This window comes from Haemaphysalis longicornis, unplaced genomic scaffold (genome assembly GCF_048455015.1).
Source record: "Haemaphysalis longicornis isolate Haplotype H1 unplaced genomic scaffold, Haemaphysalis longicornis Haplotype H1 scaffold_1, whole genome shotgun sequence".
Classification (NCBI taxonomy): Eukaryota; Metazoa; Arthropoda; class Arachnida; order Ixodida; family Ixodidae; genus Haemaphysalis; species Haemaphysalis longicornis.
The window spans coordinates 329,392,137-329,410,051 of record NW_027526203.1 but is presented as its reverse complement, the minus strand read 5'-3'; the positions used below and the strand labels follow the sequence as shown (position 1 = coordinate 329,410,051).

Here is a 17,915-nt window from a genome sequence, read left to right as displayed (position 1 = left end):
CTGCACAGTGTCGAGCTGCCACGCTAAGTGAATAAATACAATGTTAAAAAGTACGGGTGATAGCACATCTCCCTAGGGGACACCACGCACCGAGTGAAACAGTCCTACTGGCTTCCCTTCTACACGGACAGCGAATGTACGGTTTTTAAAAAGTAGATCAGTTCTCAAACAAAGCTCTCGGCTTTGTACTTGGGTGTGGAGGTTTGCAGAACAATGGGCTCTACTTATTGTCTCTTTGATGAATAGTGCCCTGAGAAAAAGTTGAAAGTGTACCTGGTTCTGGCTGAGTGCTTTCACTGCAACAGCTGCTAACTGCGCATGTCCCAAGCTTCTGCCCTAGTCCGCAGCTGGGGATTGGCCCAGGGACCAAGTTGAATAGTCGTTATTGTCACCATCACATTCGTAGGCAAAGGGTTACTTGGGGTACTGTGTAGTAATCGCACACAAAATTAAGCTGTCAGGTGGGCGATATTAGTATGTTTGTAAGCAATAATTATCGCTATTGCATTTTTTGAGAAAGGGATTGGATATGTAGCTAAGTATGCGCTGGTTGTCAGTCTTCATCCATATGGAAACAGCCAGCACCATCGCAAAGTAGGCTGAAAATTGTAAACTGAGCTTGTTGTTGCTGATAGTTGCTTATTGGAGTGGAAAATTTGGCTGTGGGCTGTCTTGCTAGTTAGCATTGGTCATTCGTGGTGCATTGGCTGAGAAGCTAAATGATGTAAAGCATCGTTGAGTCAGAGGCATAAAGATTAAAACATTAACGTACCAGCGCTAAACTTTTGAGCTGTATTTGATAGGCGAGGTGAGACGTCAACATACGGTGCTATTGCTTGTACACAAAACTGTGATGGTGCCTACCCTTTCAGAGGAATAGCCGGCATGGTAGCATATCCAGGGGTGGAGCAGCTGCGCAATTGAGCGCCAAACTTGTTTCCCTGCGCCATCCTGCGCCAAACCGCCCCTACTGCGCCAAACTCGTTTATCAGCGCCGTCCTGCAAGGCAGCGCATGAAATCACTCACGGGATACGACTTCCATGAAGCCCCGTGCCCAAACGTTTGGCTGAAACATAATGTTTTCGGTTTCAAGGCGGTTATGGTTCCAGTTTCAACAAGGATAAACGTGGGTGTGGAAGGTGGCTTTTGCTTTACTGCAAGTCTGCGACTCTTACTCGCCTTCTCCGGCTTAATTTAGGATTTGTCTAGCATTTTCATGGCTTTGTTTGTCGATGCCAGCCGCTGCGCCAGAATCATATGAACATAACCAAAAGTGAGTGAAATGTTTTGTGATATCGCAAACAGATGGGAAACGGAATAATATTTGTATATGAAAGATCTAGTTTTTTGGAGGCGAACTTCAGTTTAGCCGACCATTTGTGACGAGCATAGCTGCATGCATCGAACCGTGTCTTGGACGCTTAGTCCTCGCTTGTTAAATCAGTTCGCCTTTATTGTGAGGTTTTGCCTGTTAACTTTGTGGTTAGCCTTGCTGATGGTTCAGCATTAATTATGCCTTCAAACACGCTGTCTGGTGCTGAGTCTATAGCGACGTTCGTAGACTCTCGCAACAGGGCCCATAATGGGGAAACAAAGCTAAGTTCTGCTTCGCATGCACCGAAACCACTGTTCGATCGAAAAAATGCAAGCAAATGCCTTGTTTTACGGAATGCCGCCGTGAGTAGCGCCTGTCCCGTCTACACTGTTCTTCGTCCGTGTGTTTTTGTTGCGCTTCAAATCATAGCATCTATTCACCAACTAGCCCAGCAAGAAGTTCTTCTCAGTTCACATAACACTGGCATTTACCTGGCACGAATGAGGCCTGTTATCTGATCCCATTCAACTATGCGCATTGTAGTTGTTGATAAACTTCATTGACACAGGAAGCCTTCCCCCAAAGTAAAAGGTTCTGAAAGCAAAAAAATATCTGTACAGACGGGAGGACCTGACGAACGTGAGCCAGCAAAGCTTGCCACCAGGCCGCTCGGTCTGTTCCCTCCGGCACGCGAGCCAGTCTTGGAGAGAAGAGGGAGGAGGCGAAAGGGGGCTGATATGAATTGAGAGTAATGATTGTGAGCCAGAAGAGCCCTAAAGAACATGCGGCGTGTGGGAAAAGCCGGATAAAGTAGAGCACTGTGCAAAGCGGCGATGGCCTTCTAGTCGATGTAGTACGTATGTGTGGGGTTGGAAGGCTGTCCGTTTGCGCTTGCCGGATAAGACAAGCATCTGCCCGGGGTAGCAGGTGAGAGGGAGGAGGAAGAGTTTGCTTATCCCTAAATAACTGTTGCATAGTCTGGCGTCGAAGTAGACGTGCTTGTCGTGCCTGCGTGGGCGGGTAGAAAGGGATTGGCCAGGTGTCTCCGAGTGTCCCGGTTGGGACGGAGCATGGAAGAGCTGTTGGGCTAGCTTGTTCCCCGGAACGGCTGCGTGACCAGGAACCCAGTCCAGCACCTAGCTAGCACCAGTGTACTTGGCCAAATGAGTGTGGAGTGTACGCATCATATTAATGGGAAGCAACTGCTCCTGGAACAAGCGGAGGGCATCCTGACTGTCGCTAAGGATCATGTGGTTATCGGGAGTGTCTAAGGATAAGATTGTACTTGTCATTGCCTCGACCTCGAGAGACAAGGCGGAAGGAACGCCCAAATATCTTTTCTGTAAGGGCGGATGGGCAGAAGGAGCAACTACCCGCGTGCGTCTTTGGAGGAAAAGGGGGCATCTGTGTTCGTCACTGTTGCTAGATCGTCATAACGGTAGCAATGAGCGTATATTTGAGCTCGACGACGTCCTTAATGTGAGGTGTCAGATATGTTGATTGGAATGGTGTTTACCCTTTCAACGGAGATAATTCAACGCTCTCTTTGGGCGGAATGTTGGTGACTTTGCATATTTAAAAATTCAAATGTAGTACTGCGTTCTTGGTTTGCAGTAGGTTCTAGTGCACAGTAGAACACATGATATAGCAAAAAAATACATTTACCTTAATTAGCAGGGGGGTGGAACAGCAGACTGGGCCGGTCCCCTGCCAAATGGCCTTTCTGGCTGCTCCACACCTGCTCCAAAATGCCTTTCTTGCTGCTCCAAGCCTGCTACAAAAGGCATTTTTGCCTTCTCCCAGGACTGCTCCCAAACCCGTGTACTCTGTTCCACTTGGGATATCACAAAACCTTTAGAAATTGAAAGTATGCTCAGTATTGACAGAGCTACCTTGCTACGTATCCCGTAGACTTTGGGTGAAGTGTAGAACTGACATTCATGTCTTGCGTTTTGTGCTTGCGTGTGGGGAAAAGTCGCAGATTGCAAACTCCAGCTTTTGCAGGTAGTCTCATCGCACCAATCACTGCAGCCATTTTGATAGTGTTAAAGCATACCGCTCTTGTATCCTGCTCTTAGTACTCTGGTTTAGTACGGAGGCAACTGGATATGCAATCATTTCAGCCACCTCCGCTCTGTGCTGTGGTGTCCGTGAGCTCAGTTGTCTTCCTGGGCTGTCTGCTGCGTGGTGCAGGTTCACGCTGTTGGTGGGGCACCCGCCATTTGAGACTCCCACGTTGAAAGAGACGCTTGTACGCATAAAGACAAACAAGTACCACGTGCCGTCGGACATGAGCTCTCCTGCGCGCACCCTCATCCGGCGCATGCTGCAGCCTGATCCTCAACGAAGACCGAACATCGATTCCTTACTTCAGGACGAGTTCCTGACCTGCGGTACGTTTTCGCCCACTCTCATCTTGCAGGGCACTGTTTACTATATATATGCATTGGTGGGCCACCCTTATGCAGTGTGTGCCAAAGCAAGAGCTTTTGTTTTGGGAAAAAGAATTGACGGCATTGCGCTAAACTCTTTCGTTACTGCGGAAAAATGGCCGATTTTGAGTGCTTCCACAACTTTCTTTTTGCTCTTGAGCTACTGGACACAATTAGCATTGCTATACGTGAAATTGTGGCTTATAGATCGCTCTTTCAAACACATAACAGCAGTTTTGTGAAAGGTACAATTATTTAGTTTATTGGTCAAATAAACAGGAAAAAAAAAGTTTACACACAATACATATAGGCGATTGTACTGAGCCTAAAATTTATTTTAGGAATTCCAAGATACACAAGTTGTTTCTAAATTGCTAAGCTATGATTTAATATATACATCAACACGGTACACCAAGTTTTAAATTTTTGCGGGCCCACCAACCTAGCGGTCCAACGGCTGTGCCACTTTGCGAAGCCACTCGACAGTGGATCGGTCTCTCTAAAATATGCATCCAGGCATACTTTTTGTGTTTTCACACAAAATCCTTATCACTTCAGTGGTAAAAAACTATAAAAAATACAGCGCTCTTGTGAAGCGGCGCGCGGTGCTTCGCAGCGCTACTCTGACATTGGTGTCAGGCTATCTTGGAGGTGATAACGTGATAAGGCTTGGTGCATTTGGCAAAATATCCCTGCTGAACATTTTCGAGACAGTACACATGAAAGTAAAACCGCAGTCGTGATATAAGAAGCACATATCGTTTATGAATATAACGCGAAGTCAAAAAGTCAAAAACAAACCTTACCTGGCAGCACTTATTATGTCTCAGGCCGTGTAATCAAAGTGTCTTCACCTAAACTAAAATCTGAGGAACCCACATCGTTGCTGGAGTCATCACTGCTGCTAGGGTAAGAAAAGTCAGCAGCAGCAGCTGTCAAAGTTCCTGAAACCGCTGTCCGCTTTCGCGAAGCGTGACGGGAAGTGGACATCATTTTCGCGCAACTGGCCACTATCGCGGGTTCAAATTTCACTCGCAGCACCGCCTCCGCACACGAAATGTAAAGAAACGATAATGAAATAGAAAAAGCAGTTGCCGATAAATGCGCGATATTGCGTTAGTTGGCTGCAAGGCACTGTTTTCAAGATGGCAAGATTGTCTGCAAGACGGGACTTCGACATTATCAGAAGTCTGTGTCCAATGATCTATGGCGCTGTAAGAAAGGGTTAAAGGGGAAAAAATCAGGTGTGCGTGCGTGTGTGCGTGTGTGTGTGTGTACGTGTGTGTGTGTGTGTGTGTGTGTGTGTGTGTGTGTGTGTGTGTGTGTGTGTGTGTGTGTGTGTGTGTGTGTGTGTGTGTGTGTGTGTGTGTGTGTGTGTGTGTGTGTGTGTGTGTGTGTGTGTGTGTGTGTGTGTGTGTGTGTGTGTGTTATTTGTATGGCAGGCACAGCGATATGGGTACTGATTTATCTCGCTGTGGGGAGCGATACGGCGCTGGCATGGATCTGTCGTTTGCTGTGTAGCTTGCTCGGGAAGAGTCAGGTGAATCTGACCTGCAGTGTCAGAATTGCAACCTTTCAAGGGAAAAGGATGTGGTTTGTTTACCAAATGTACTCTTAATTGCAGCCAATTACGTCATGATGTTTAATTAACAGAAACAGGAGTGTAACAGCTGTGCCATTTGCGCCATTGAGCGTTAAACTTGTTTGCCTGCGTCATCCTCCACTGAACCACGCCTGTTGCGCCAAACTCTTTTATCAGCGCCGTCCTAAGCCGTAGCGTCCGAATTTAGATGCGAGATACGACCGCCATGATGCGCACCACACGAAAACTTGGATGAAACACCATGTTTTTGGTTTCATCAAGGCGTTTATGGTTTCGGTTCCATCAAGGCTATGACCGGCTATGAAAGTTGGCTTTGGATTAGCCGTATGGCCGCAGGCACTACACTTCTCCGCCTTCTCTTTGCATTTCTGTGTGTTGCATTGGCACGGTTTTGTTTGCCGCTTTGCCGCAATGAATGGAAAATCACCAAAAGTAAAATGTTTTTGTGTCTCATCGCAAACAGATGGAATAATATTTGCATAAAAAGTTGTAGTTTATTGGAGGTTAACATCAATTTAGTCGCCCATTTTTGGCGATCCTAGCTTTGCTGCCTGCAATTTTCCGTAGGTACATTGATTGTACAAACAGGGTCTTGGACGCTTGGCCCTCCCTTGTTGATTCGGTTCGCTTTTGTTGTGAGGCAATGACCCCTTTTCTCCCGTGAACTTTGGGGTTAGCTTTGCTAAGTGGGGGATCGTCCAACATTATTCATACACGCTCTAATTACGTAGTGTATGGCGCAAGTTTGTTGACTCTTAACCCTCTGACGGGCGAAGACAAAGCTATGTTCAGCTTCGCACGCACTGAAACCATTCAAGCAAATGCAAGAAAACATCCTGTTTTGCAGAATGCCGCCATGAGTTCGCATAAACACTGCCGTTTACTGGACACGAAGAAAGGGCTCTTATCTGATCTCTTCCGACTCTGTGTGGGATGTTTGACCTTTGAACGGTAATAATGAGGCGCGCTCGCTGGGGCCAACAGTTGATGACTGCTCATTTTGTAAACCTCCAGATACAGTATGAGAACTGCGTTCTTCGTTCACAGTAGGTTCTAGGACATGGTAGAATACCTGATATAGTAGATTAAACTCAATTGGCAGGGGACTTTCACAGCGGCCTCTAGGGAGATTATTGAGGCACTATAATGCTGTGAAATGGTGTTAAATCAGCTACAAATGGCGTTTCTGGCTGCTCTAAACCTGATTTGATTGATTGTAGGGTTTCACGCGCCGACGCAACGCAGGCGATGAGGCGCGCCGTAGTGGAGGGCTCCGGATTAATTTTGACCACCTGGGGATCTTTAACGTGCGCCGAAAACTCGTACACACGGGCGTTTTTGCTTTTCGCCTCCATCAGAAAAGCGGCCGCCGCGGCCGGGAATCGAACCCGCGACCTCGTGCTCAGCAGCGCAACGCCTTAGCCACTGCTCTAAACCTGCTCCAAAAGAAGTTTCTGGCTGCTCCAAGCCTACTACAAAAGGCACCTTTGCCTGCTCTCAGGAGTGCTCCCGAAGCCATTTATCTTGTTCTACTCCTGTATAAATACACTGAATGGCACTGTTTGCGATACTGATGGGGTGTGCATTCATTATGATCATCCTGTTTCTTCAGTGTGGTTGATTTTCCCGTACTCGTGTAAAGGCCATGCTTTTTTCCCCCGCACTTTGAATGGTGTGCCTTGTTTTCACGGAGGCTTGTTGGTAGCTGCCAGAGAAGCTTGCATGTTGTCCAATGGTCTGCCAATGTGCATAAAGTGTGCAAAGTGAAGCCTTGTCACCTGGCCCTTGGTGGCCACATACTGGAACTCCCATGCACTGCCTTGCAGGCCCGCTGCCCTTGCTGCTATCTACCTCGAGCCTTACGACCGAGCCTCGCTTTGACAATCTCAACACCACTGGCCGCGAGCCCCTCCACGAGCGCAACACCGGCCCGGGTGAGTCAGTCTGTGACCTTTTAGTTAGTCTGTGGCCCTTGGGCAACATCAAGTCTCTTCGAGGGAGACTGAAGTGAATTTGTCACTCTTACTTGCAGCTATGGTTAATTGCGTGTCACCCTTCTGGCATGGTGCAGCTCACTGCAGGTTGAACACACACCGAATTTGTCAAATTCTGCGCGGATTTGCCATTCTTTTCGCCACAGGTGTCACCAAACCAGACAGGAGGGCAGCCCAAGGGAAATCTCACTTTTAAAAGCACTTTCCTTTGTGTGCTAGAGTAAAGTATATTGGATCTTTAAAAGGATACTGAAGTGAATGTGTCAGGCTTCTGTTTTTGCTTGCATTGCGTAGATGGGCTCAAATAAACAAACTTTTTATCGTTCGTCTGGTCAATCAGGTGATATTTATTTTATAAAGCCTGAAAGAAGAAAAATACCATGCGTGGTCTTCGGCATCCGCACCAACTAAAGCAGTGACATCCATAAGAGATGCGATGTAATTGGACAATGCCCAAGATTAGAATTCAAACCAGTTTCTGTTCCGGTTCTGTGAAAAAACATGCTTGGCATCCGATGTTATTGTAGGCTGGGCATTCTCGGATATCTCAGTAACCGGCATACCGCACTTCTGCCATGTCGTCGGTTTAAAATGGGTCAGAAAAGCCTACTAGCACAATTTGTTACCGTAACGACCACTAGCCGGGCACACGCAGTGAATGAATTTCCTACGCATCACCGGAGACGCTTCATTGCGATGCGCATTTCCCCCACCGTTGTAGCTTGCCTGGCTCGTGCCTGTATCGTAAGCAGCATGTTTGTACCAGGCCAAGGGTCGGCTGATTCAAGACTGTACCGCAAGCATTCGGTGCTTATGGCAACACCACGCCAGCAAGAACCCGCCAGCGTGTCAGTCTGCACGGGTTCTACGAACTCGCTCGAGGAGTAATGAAAGTTACAGCGCAAAAATGGTGAATTCAATATAGAAAACATTGCGCAAAAAAATAAAAGGATAACATGTGCTCTTGGGGATTCGAACTTTCGAATTGCAAAACAATGGTCCTAATACTGCAAACCACTCGGCCATAAACCTTTTTTTCTTTATTTCCTGCATTTTTCAGGTTTACACACTATTGTCGGTTTAAAACCCACCGGCTAGACTTTGGCTGTGGAAAACTGCTAAAAACGCCAAAATTTGCAAGGCTCCCAAAATCATGCAGCCACTCGGTTTCTATACATTGCATCTCGTACACTTTGTGGAGTAACTTAACGTTCGCTGCAAAATACTGAGACACAGTCTTCGCATCCACGTCGGAGCGCCTTACAGCTATTCGACTTGGCCATATTGCGTACAGGCCTAACAGCATGACAAGGTTACATGGTAAGCCATTTAGGGCTTCTACTGAAAGAAACCGGATACCATGCGCTGTGAGTGGGAAGTCTTTCTTTAACGTCTTCTGCAAAACGTCCCAAAAAAGATGGCGTCCCAACACTCAATGAAGACGTGCTCTATTGTCTCTGGTTTCTGACAGAGGAGGCAATTAGTTGGCCAAGGTATAAACAATCCTTTTCCTTTCATCCATGTTTTACTGGGAGGGTTTCTGTGTGTAGTTTAAAAAAGAATGTCGTCACTGCGGCCGAGACGACCATCTTCTTAACACGGCAAAACATCCTGGCCAAGGCCCAGATTGTACAACGCCCTATACAATGGTACAGGGAAAAGCATCTCTTTCAGGTGCATGGTTAAAGGTTTCCTTTCAACAGTTGACATATAATCAAACGAAAAGCGCGCACCCGGAAATCTGACAGCAAGCACCACTTCTTTCAGGTACCCTTTTACCACACAACAAACATCATCACTTGACGATACAATGTATTCGGGAAGCTTTTTCACCAGTGCCACTTGTAGGAAAGTACGGAGAAATGGGTCTGGGGTGTCCCGCAAAAACAAAAAACCTATCGACGATTTGCCGTACAAAAATGTGCGACAGGCCTAACCCTCCCTCCTTAACACTACGAAACAGATAGATCCTGATCATTCGTTCCCACGCGGATCCCCACACAAATACAGCGCACACTCGATGTATCTTGTGCACGTGCAATCGTGAACAGTGCAGTACCTGCATCACGTACCAGATTTTTGCGAGAAAGAACAGATTGCATACAGTTGCCCGTGCAAAAATGGACAAAGCCCTGCCTCCCCATTTGAATGACATTTCCAGTAATTTTTTTTTGTCCCCTCCTGCCAGCACGCATTTGTGTCCTGATAGCAGTCCAGCGGCACACAGAGATAGCGCGTTGGTATGACCGTCCACGATACGTTTTCAAATACGCCTGGCGTCGAGCACCATTCCCCGTGCCAAAAAATTACAGCATCTTCCCACGTGGGAACCCTGAGGGGATGCAGAGCCGTGGAGCAGTAGCGTGTTAATTGGTAGTTTGAGTAAAGACACGTGTAGTAGCGTATTAAATGTCTTCTTTATTTACCGAGTAGTGGGGAACGTTTTGCGGCTTCTCGTTTTCGAAGCGAAGAATACGCTGTTCGACGCTGGAGTTTCGAAGCGTTGTCACGTTGCCGAACGCCATCTGGATCAGGTATTCGCCGCTGGCGTTTCAAAGCGGCTTCTCGTTCTCGAAGCGAGGAATCCGCTGCTCGACGCTGCCGGTTACGTTCGGCGTCGCGAGCTCTCCTCTGTGCAGCCTTGTCTTCGGAGGTGCTCGCGGTTCTGACAGTGTGCTGGCTGGCGCTAGTTGAAGGTGTGCCAGCCAGTTCGCTGACGGAATCGTTGGCGTCCATTTCCAGGCATCGGACGGCGCAGTACCGAAGAAGCAACTGAGCGGAGCGCGGACGGGGTTTATTTGCAGAGCAGAGGTAGTGGAGAGGAGGAGCAGCGCTCATGCGGGTGATTGGACAGCTGGTGGAGAGAGGGCAGAGGAAGAGCAGCGCGCGTAGCGCACAAGTGGTGTAGAGAGGAGGAGCAGTGCACGCTAGCGCACAGGTTTTGTGGAGAGAGGAGGGGAGAGAGAGCGGCGTTATCACAGCTGTTGTGGAGAGGAGTAGAGGTGCGGACGCCGGATGACGGAGGGTCGACTAAGAGATGCTTTGCATCTAAAAACCCGTGCACTTTTCCCAGTTGACCGAGCTGCCAGTGACGGAGCAGAATCCTTTGGTGACTGCTACTGCACTGCTCACACTTCTCTTGGCAACACAAAAAGCAACATCATCCGCGTAGGCAAGAAGACGCATTTCACTGGAGTGCAACTGAAAGATCCTGACTATGAAAAGTCTTCAAACAGAAAGGTTCAAGAAATATTGAAAAAAGAAGGGGGCTAATTGGACAGCCCTGCCTAACACAAGACAAAACAGGAATTCGTTCAGTGACGCTTTTGTTAATAATTAACTGCGTAAAGCAGTTGCTATAGGCCATGGAAACTCCGTTTATCAACACATCGCCCAGGTTTACGTGTTTAAGGACACAAAATAGAACCTAGTGACACACCCGGTCAAAGGCCCTTTCGAAGTCGACCTGCAATACTGCTACTTTTCTGCATAACATTTCGCAACACTGTAAAACGCTCCGCGCCACGTGAGCATTGGTCACAATACTCCTCCCGCGGATACCACACGGCTGATACGGCCCCACTATGGTCCTGATTACTGTTTGCAAACGTTTCACAAGTACTTTCATTAAAATTTTGTAATCAACATTAGCCAGTGTTATTGGCCTGTAACCTGACACTGACTGCAGCTTTACTATGTCCTCCGATTTCGGTACTAACACCGTATGTGTCCTTGAAAATGATGGCGGAAGGGATTGCCTCTCATACGTCTCCTTAAATTCAGCATACAAAAAAGGGCAAACTTTCCCGCAGTGTTTCTTGTAAAATTCATCATTAGCCCTTCTGGCCCCTGTGTTTTGCTAGTTTGTAATTCAGCTATTGCGTTCTCTATTTCAGCAAATGATATCGGCTCTTCTAAAGTACGTACAACTTCCGAATCGAGCCGTGGAAGCAAGGGTAGAAACGTTTCTTCGAACTCATTCATTCTAGGCGAGCTGGGACCAAACAGCTGGGTATAATGTTCGACAAACGCATTTTATATGCATGTTTTGTCCTCAGTCAATCGACCATGACACATAATGCTCTCAATATCGCTCTTTCTGGCATACCGCTTTTCGTCGCAAAGCGCCCGCCTTGTTGGCTGCTCTCCGGTCAGAAACCTTTCTGCGCGTGCGCGCACAATCGCCCCTTCAAAGTTGATCTTGTCTATTGCTTCCAGCTTACTTTTAATCTCCGCGATGTCTTCCTTCAACAAACCTGGCATGTCGCTTTCCAGTTTCAGCAACTGTGTCAAGTTAGAGCGCAGTTTTTCCACTGTTCTTCTTTCTAACTTTTTTAGCACGCTTGCTCTTTTTACTGCTTCTTTTTTAATTTCTTGCCTAAAAATTCCCACTTAGTACCCCAGTCAGTGTCGTAATGTTCCAAGTGTTTAATCAAACTAACATCCACTTTATCGCAAAATACAGGGTCATTCAGTAGTCCTGCGTTTATTTCCATAAATCCCAGTTAAACTTGTTCGCTTTCTCTTTTCGCTTCCCGATCATGAACGGAACCAGCCAATGATCACTGAAACATTTTCTACCGAATACGAGTTATATTCCTCGGCCACTTCCAACGACACATATGCCCGGTCGAGGCATGCATGACTTGATCCCTGAAAGTGCGTGAAACGCAGGAATTTAGAAGGTGGTGCGAACTGACCGACGTTTATAAGCTCGCATTCCTCAATGAGCTCTACCAACATATTCGTACTTTCATCCATAAACGGTGTGTCACCACTTTTGTCTTCACCCGCACAGACGCAGTTAAAATATCCTAGTAGCAACACGTTTTTATCACAACCCAAGTACCCCCTGATGGATTGGAAAAATTCAAGTCTGCCACGTACTCCATTTGGGGCATAAACGCATATAAAACGAAACGGTACATCTACAAACGTAAAATCACACAAGACAAGCCTTCCTGACTCACAGGAAATGACGTTTTCTACACTCAGATCCGTTGAATTTCTCAAGAAAATACAACACCCCGCAGAAACCCCTACTGCATGGCTAACGCAGACACTGTAAATATTTCCAAACTGTTTAACCAAGCTGTCAGTACTGTCCTTACTTTCAATTTTGGTTTCTTGCGTTGCTAGCACGTCGATTTCATTTTCATTTAGCAACTGTTTCAGTTTGCACTGCTTGCGCTTTTCTCCTAGCCCCCTGACGTTGAGCGTGCCTGCTCGGAGTGGTTTTTTAAGAGTCATTTTTCTCGAAGTGAGAACCGCACGGAGAGCCTAGTTTCGAAAATACATCGCTTACTCTGAAACACTCCACGTTTCAATGAAGAGCTTACGTGGTCGTCCAGTACGTGCGAGTTGGCCCGCCGTGCCTGAAACGTTCTTCGCACACCCCCTTCACACAGCACTGTCAAGTTTTCCCCGACCTCGGAACACGTTCAGGCGGAACTTTCGGCTTCGGCTTGAACGTTGCCCTTCGTAGTGACGCTGCTTTTAGCGGGGGCCCCTCCAGGTTTTCACTTTGGCTGTGCGACTCACTACTACTGCGCATTCTCCCACCGGTAGCGGCGTTAGTCATTTCCTCGTCGCTCGTTGCCCCTTCCAAAGTCAGCGTCGCAGTTGGCACTGCCACACCAGCTGCCGTTGCACCTTTCTTGATAGACGTGCCCTCCCCAGGGCTCTGGTCGAGGCGACTCGGCGACTCGACACGTCCTGGATTTCCGCCTTCTCCACCTTTTTCGGGCGGTGGCTCCACCGTGCTCTCTGCTTCCGCACTCTTGCCTTTAGCTCCGGCGGCTTCCTCGGAGTCTTCCTCATCCATAATCATCTCCGAGCCGTCCTCCTCCGCAACATTCGTGGCCACTGCCGCATACGTCTTCACACAGCCGGCAGATTCGTGCCCAAACCGCCGACAAGTGTTGCACCGGGGTCCCCGACACTCTCTCCGGAAGTGCCCCTCGCGTTGGCACCGCAGACACTTTGGGGGTCCCCGTGGAACAACGACGAGTGCCAAGTCCCTGGCAATACGCAACTGATGCGGGATGTCGTCGGGCTTAACATCCACATTCAGCTTCAGAACCGCCCCGCGCGTCATGGTGGACTGCTTGCTGCGCCCGTCCACACTCCACTTTTCCTTCGTTACTTCGGTAACTCGTCCAAAAGGTGCAAACGCTACCTTTACTTCTTCGTCGGGAACATTGTGCAGGATCCAGTGCATCTTGATGCGCAGGTCTCTGTTGCCCGAGTCAATGACCAGGCACCGCCGCCCCTTCACAGCCATCTCCGCCACGCCCACCATCTTTTTTGTCGCTTCGGTGCTTGCAAATGTGACGGCCCAAATGTGGTTCATTTGATAAGCGCCGAGCGCTATCACATCGCCGAACACGCCTTGTAGCAGCAGGGCATCCCTGAAATCTTCAACTCGATAGGGCCGCCCCTTCACATCGGCATGTAAAAAAAACAGAATTTAAAACAACTGACCCTGTAGGTAGAGCAGCGAAACAACAGAATAATCCTGACCGGCTTCTTCATTCCTGGTACCGCGGTCAAATGAACCGCTGAAAACCGCTCCTTGGGAGCCCTGCATCCTGCGTTCGATCACCTCGGTGGCCGAAAGGAGCACTCGGCCATAAGCCAGCGCTGCCAGCGCTGTCAGGCGCGGATATATATATATATATATATATATATATATATATATATATATATATATATATATATATATATATATATATATATATATATATATATATATATATATATTGTATAGACTGCTTCCATTTTTATTTGGTTTTAGCATTTGAAGCAGCTTAGATGACTATTTCTTGAATAACGCTCAGGCAGTAAGTTCCCCCGAATTCCCCCAAATACCTCATCTTTAGCGACTGCCGAAAACCATTCCCAAATGTGCGGTCATGCTGCTGACCGCTGTGCTAGTTCACTTAGTGCGAAAAGTGCTTCCCGCACCTTGGCTTTACCCTGAATGATTGAAATTTCCCGGTGAAGGCAAATATCAAGTTGGGCTCAGACAAAAGTTCAACTGCCCTGAAGCCCTCACAGCGTTTATTCGGCGGCGAAAGATGCTTTAATTGCCGAGAAATGACTAATTAAGAATCCATGACTTCGTGTAGCGCCAACAAAACGACAAGGACAAGGAAAAGGACAAGGACAAGGATTACCGCTACCAACTAGCCCAAACCCAAACTCTAATAAGCTAATTAAGAAGCTCGTTTCATTCCTCGCGTGATTTCATGATGTTTCACATGACGTCAATGGTTGCCGGAAGTCACTGAGGCAGATGTGTGGTCTAGCAGGGAAAAAAAAAAAAACATACCGAGTGAACCATCGCGGCTGCAGGAGCCACTGGTTATCATACACTAGTCACGCACTTGGCGCATACGACAAAACAACTTGCCGGCCTACACTTCCGTTACCTGCCACTCTTTGTGCATCAACCTTGGTGCCGAACGGGACATGAGATGGCCGTTAAACAATGTAAATGTGCCGCGCTTCCTTTTATTTTACCTACAAAATGTCTAGCAGACAGCGCAACCGCAGCGCGAACGACGACAGGGGCACTCTTTTGATTTGCATTCTCGTTATAGATAGTAGGGTTTTAGTCACTTCAATGCACTCGGCATAGCAGTGTGGCGCCATCTGTTTAAGTATTTAGATGAACCTGCTTTTTAGGTTGGCATAAATACACCGTGCCTTGTAGCTTTCTGCAGGATTCTTTGGTAACTTTTGCAGCACCTTGTACGCTGGAGCCAAAGCACCTCTGCACGGGCGGTAAATTAATTGCACTTCTTTATAATAAACTGCTCCAAATTTTGGATTCCGTGCTCCAAAACGAAGGTATCTTTCTACCGTAACCTGCTCCAAATTTGGATTTTCCTGCTCCAAAACCAAGATATTGCTGCTCCAAAAATTGCGCCGTATCCTGTTTGGGCTGTTGCAGCCCTGATTCTAGGCAGAACAAATTGCTGACTCTCTTGACTGCATGCCATTCAACAGGCTCTTTAACTCTCCTTGAATCTGCGGGATACTCGCCCACCAGAAAGGTATTTGTCCTTGCATTAACGCACCGTTCACCTGCCCCCTACTTCCTTGATCATTCTTGTAGTGCTACCACACTGAGAAGAGTATGGCAAACCGTAAATTAACCCACCTGTCTACATGTGCAGGAGGTAGCCACGGAGTGGTGCCCGTGCCGCTTAATGGTGGTGCTCGGCCCAAGGCCAGCCAGCAGGGGGCCCACCTGAGCGAGATCCGCCGGCTGCTCACGCTTTTGACAGACTTGAAGCCACGAGAGCACCTCTTTGCTCCCGCTGACGAGGCAGAAGACCCGGCCTCTGCTCCAGTCTTCTGGATCAGCAAATGGGCCGACTACACCGACAAGTACGGCTTCGGCTACCAGCTGTGTGACAACAGCATTGGCGTGCTATTTAATGACAGCACACGCATGGTGCTGCTGAGCAACAAAGTGTGAGTTTGTACTCCCTAATTGCCTCTGTGTTTCGTAAGTGGCACTGTTTATAGCTGCAAGGTGTGCAGAGACGTTGTGATGCAGCGGAGAAGGTGGGTTGTCAGCACACTGCTCGTATAAGTGAGCCCGGTGCTCCCACTGGCTGACCGACTGGCTTGGGTCATTGGCTGATGAGTACGGGTCACTCGTTGCTTTTGTTTCGAAGTGCTGTACAGGGTTTCGTTGATGGCATGAATTTCGGTGCTTATTGAAAATTCCCAGGGAGTGAAAATTAATCCGGATCACTGCACCACGGTGCACCTTCGTAGACAAGGTGTGCTTTGGCGCATGAAACCCCCGAAATTAGAAATTAGAGCTTATGCTTTGAATACTACTGGGAATACTACAAAATTATACCACCAGCAGTTGGCAAAATTTTGGAAGTGTCGAATGGAGCTGAATTTCTATTAAGCTAGGGTGTGGGGCACATTCACTTCATTGTCCCTTTCAGAACTGGGCACAGACTTCTGTTTTTCTTTGCGTTGCATCGACTGGCTCAAATAAACGCTTTCCATTATTGGTCCGGTCGATAAAGCAGCACCTAAATTATAAAGCCTGGAAGAAGAAATACCGTATTTACTCGATTCTAAGCGCCCCCTTTTTCCCACGTGCTTAGTTTCGAAAAACCTAAATTACCCCCCCCCCCGGCCATCTTGTTACACAGCCTTATCTCGACTAGACGGGTGTAGGAGTAATTTCTTACTTGGAAAACATAAAAAACATAGGCACAGGCAGTGAACCCACCGCTTACGTCTAATAATCAGTCACCCTCTCTACCATTAGAGTCCGTAGTGCCGCTTGGGCCACCGCTCTTAGTATTTTTAGTATTTCCAACAGGTCGTCTTGTGTTCCGTTGAAGTGGGTTTAATGAAAAGTTCGTAAATTCATCATCATCATCATCATCAGCAGCAGCAGCAGCAGCCTATCTACGCCCACTGCAGGGCAAAGGCCTCTCCCATTATTCTCCAATTACCCCGGTCCTGTGCAAACTGTGACCAATTTGTCCCTGGAAACTTCTTGATCTCGTCGGCCCATATAACTTTCTGCCGCCCCCTGCTACGCTTGCCTTCGCTAGGGATCCACTCTGTTACCCTTAATGACCAACGGTTATCTTGCGTGCGCATTATATGCCCTGCCCACGTCCATTTCTTCTTAAATCCCATGAATACGCTAATTAACCCACGGCCCTCAGTCTCCAGTGGCTGCGAAGCAACTGACCACGGCGGCGGTCAGACCTGTGACGCAGCAGGGGGTGCTAAGAATACCTGGACCAGGACAGGCCGCCATTGGAACCTTAACCTGGTAACGTTTAACACGAGAACCTTATCTAGTGAAGTGAGTCTAGAGGTGTTGTTCGAGGAATTAAAGGGCATCAAATGGGATGTCATAGGGCTTAGTGAGGTTAGGAGAACAGGTGAAGCCTTTACGGTGCTGAAAAATGGACACATTTTATGTTACCGTGGTCTAGAGGACAGAAGAGAACTGGGCGTGGGATTTCTAGTCAATGAAAGCATAGCTGGCAATATAGAAGAATACTATAGCATTAACGAAAGGGCAGCAGGTCTTGTTTTAGGCTCAATAAGAGGTACAAACGCAAAGTGGTACAGGGCTACGCGCCCACATCCAGCCACGACGACCAGGTAGTGGAACGCTTCTATGAAGATGTGGAATCGGCAATGGCTAAAGTAAAAACACAGTATACCGTAGTTATGGGGGACTTCAATGCTAAAGTAGGCAAGAATCAGTCTGGAGACAAGGCAGTTGGGAACTATGGTCTGGGCTGTAGAAATTGCAGGGGGGACCTACTAGTTGAGTTTGCAGAACGGAATAACGTACGCATAATGAATACCTTCTTCTGTAAACGGGAGAGCCGGAAGTGGACGTGGAGGAGCCCGAATGGGGACCATAAAAATGAAATAGACTTCATATTATGCGATAACCCTGGCGTTGTGAAGGATGTGGAAGTGCTCGGAAGGGTAATGTGTAGTGACCATCGTATGGTAATATCTCGAATTAAGCTAGATTTGAGGAGGGACCGTAACAAGC

General features: G+C 47.8%; 1 protein-coding gene across 1 annotated transcript in view; it reads left to right on the top strand.

Moving 5' to 3' along the window:
- Window positions 1-17,915, top strand: part of LOC144159632 (serine/threonine-protein kinase PLK1-like) — a 57,425-nt gene that overhangs the window by 24,023 nt on the left and 15,487 nt on the right. Inside the window, exons 5-7 of the mRNA XM_077691233.1 lie at window positions 3,510-3,709; window positions 7,178-7,285; window positions 15,529-15,829. Coding sequence (XP_077547359.1) covers window positions 3,510-3,709; window positions 7,178-7,285; window positions 15,529-15,829 — 609 coding nt within the window. The remainder of the gene's footprint in view (window positions 1-3,509; window positions 3,710-7,177; window positions 7,286-15,528; window positions 15,830-17,915) is intronic.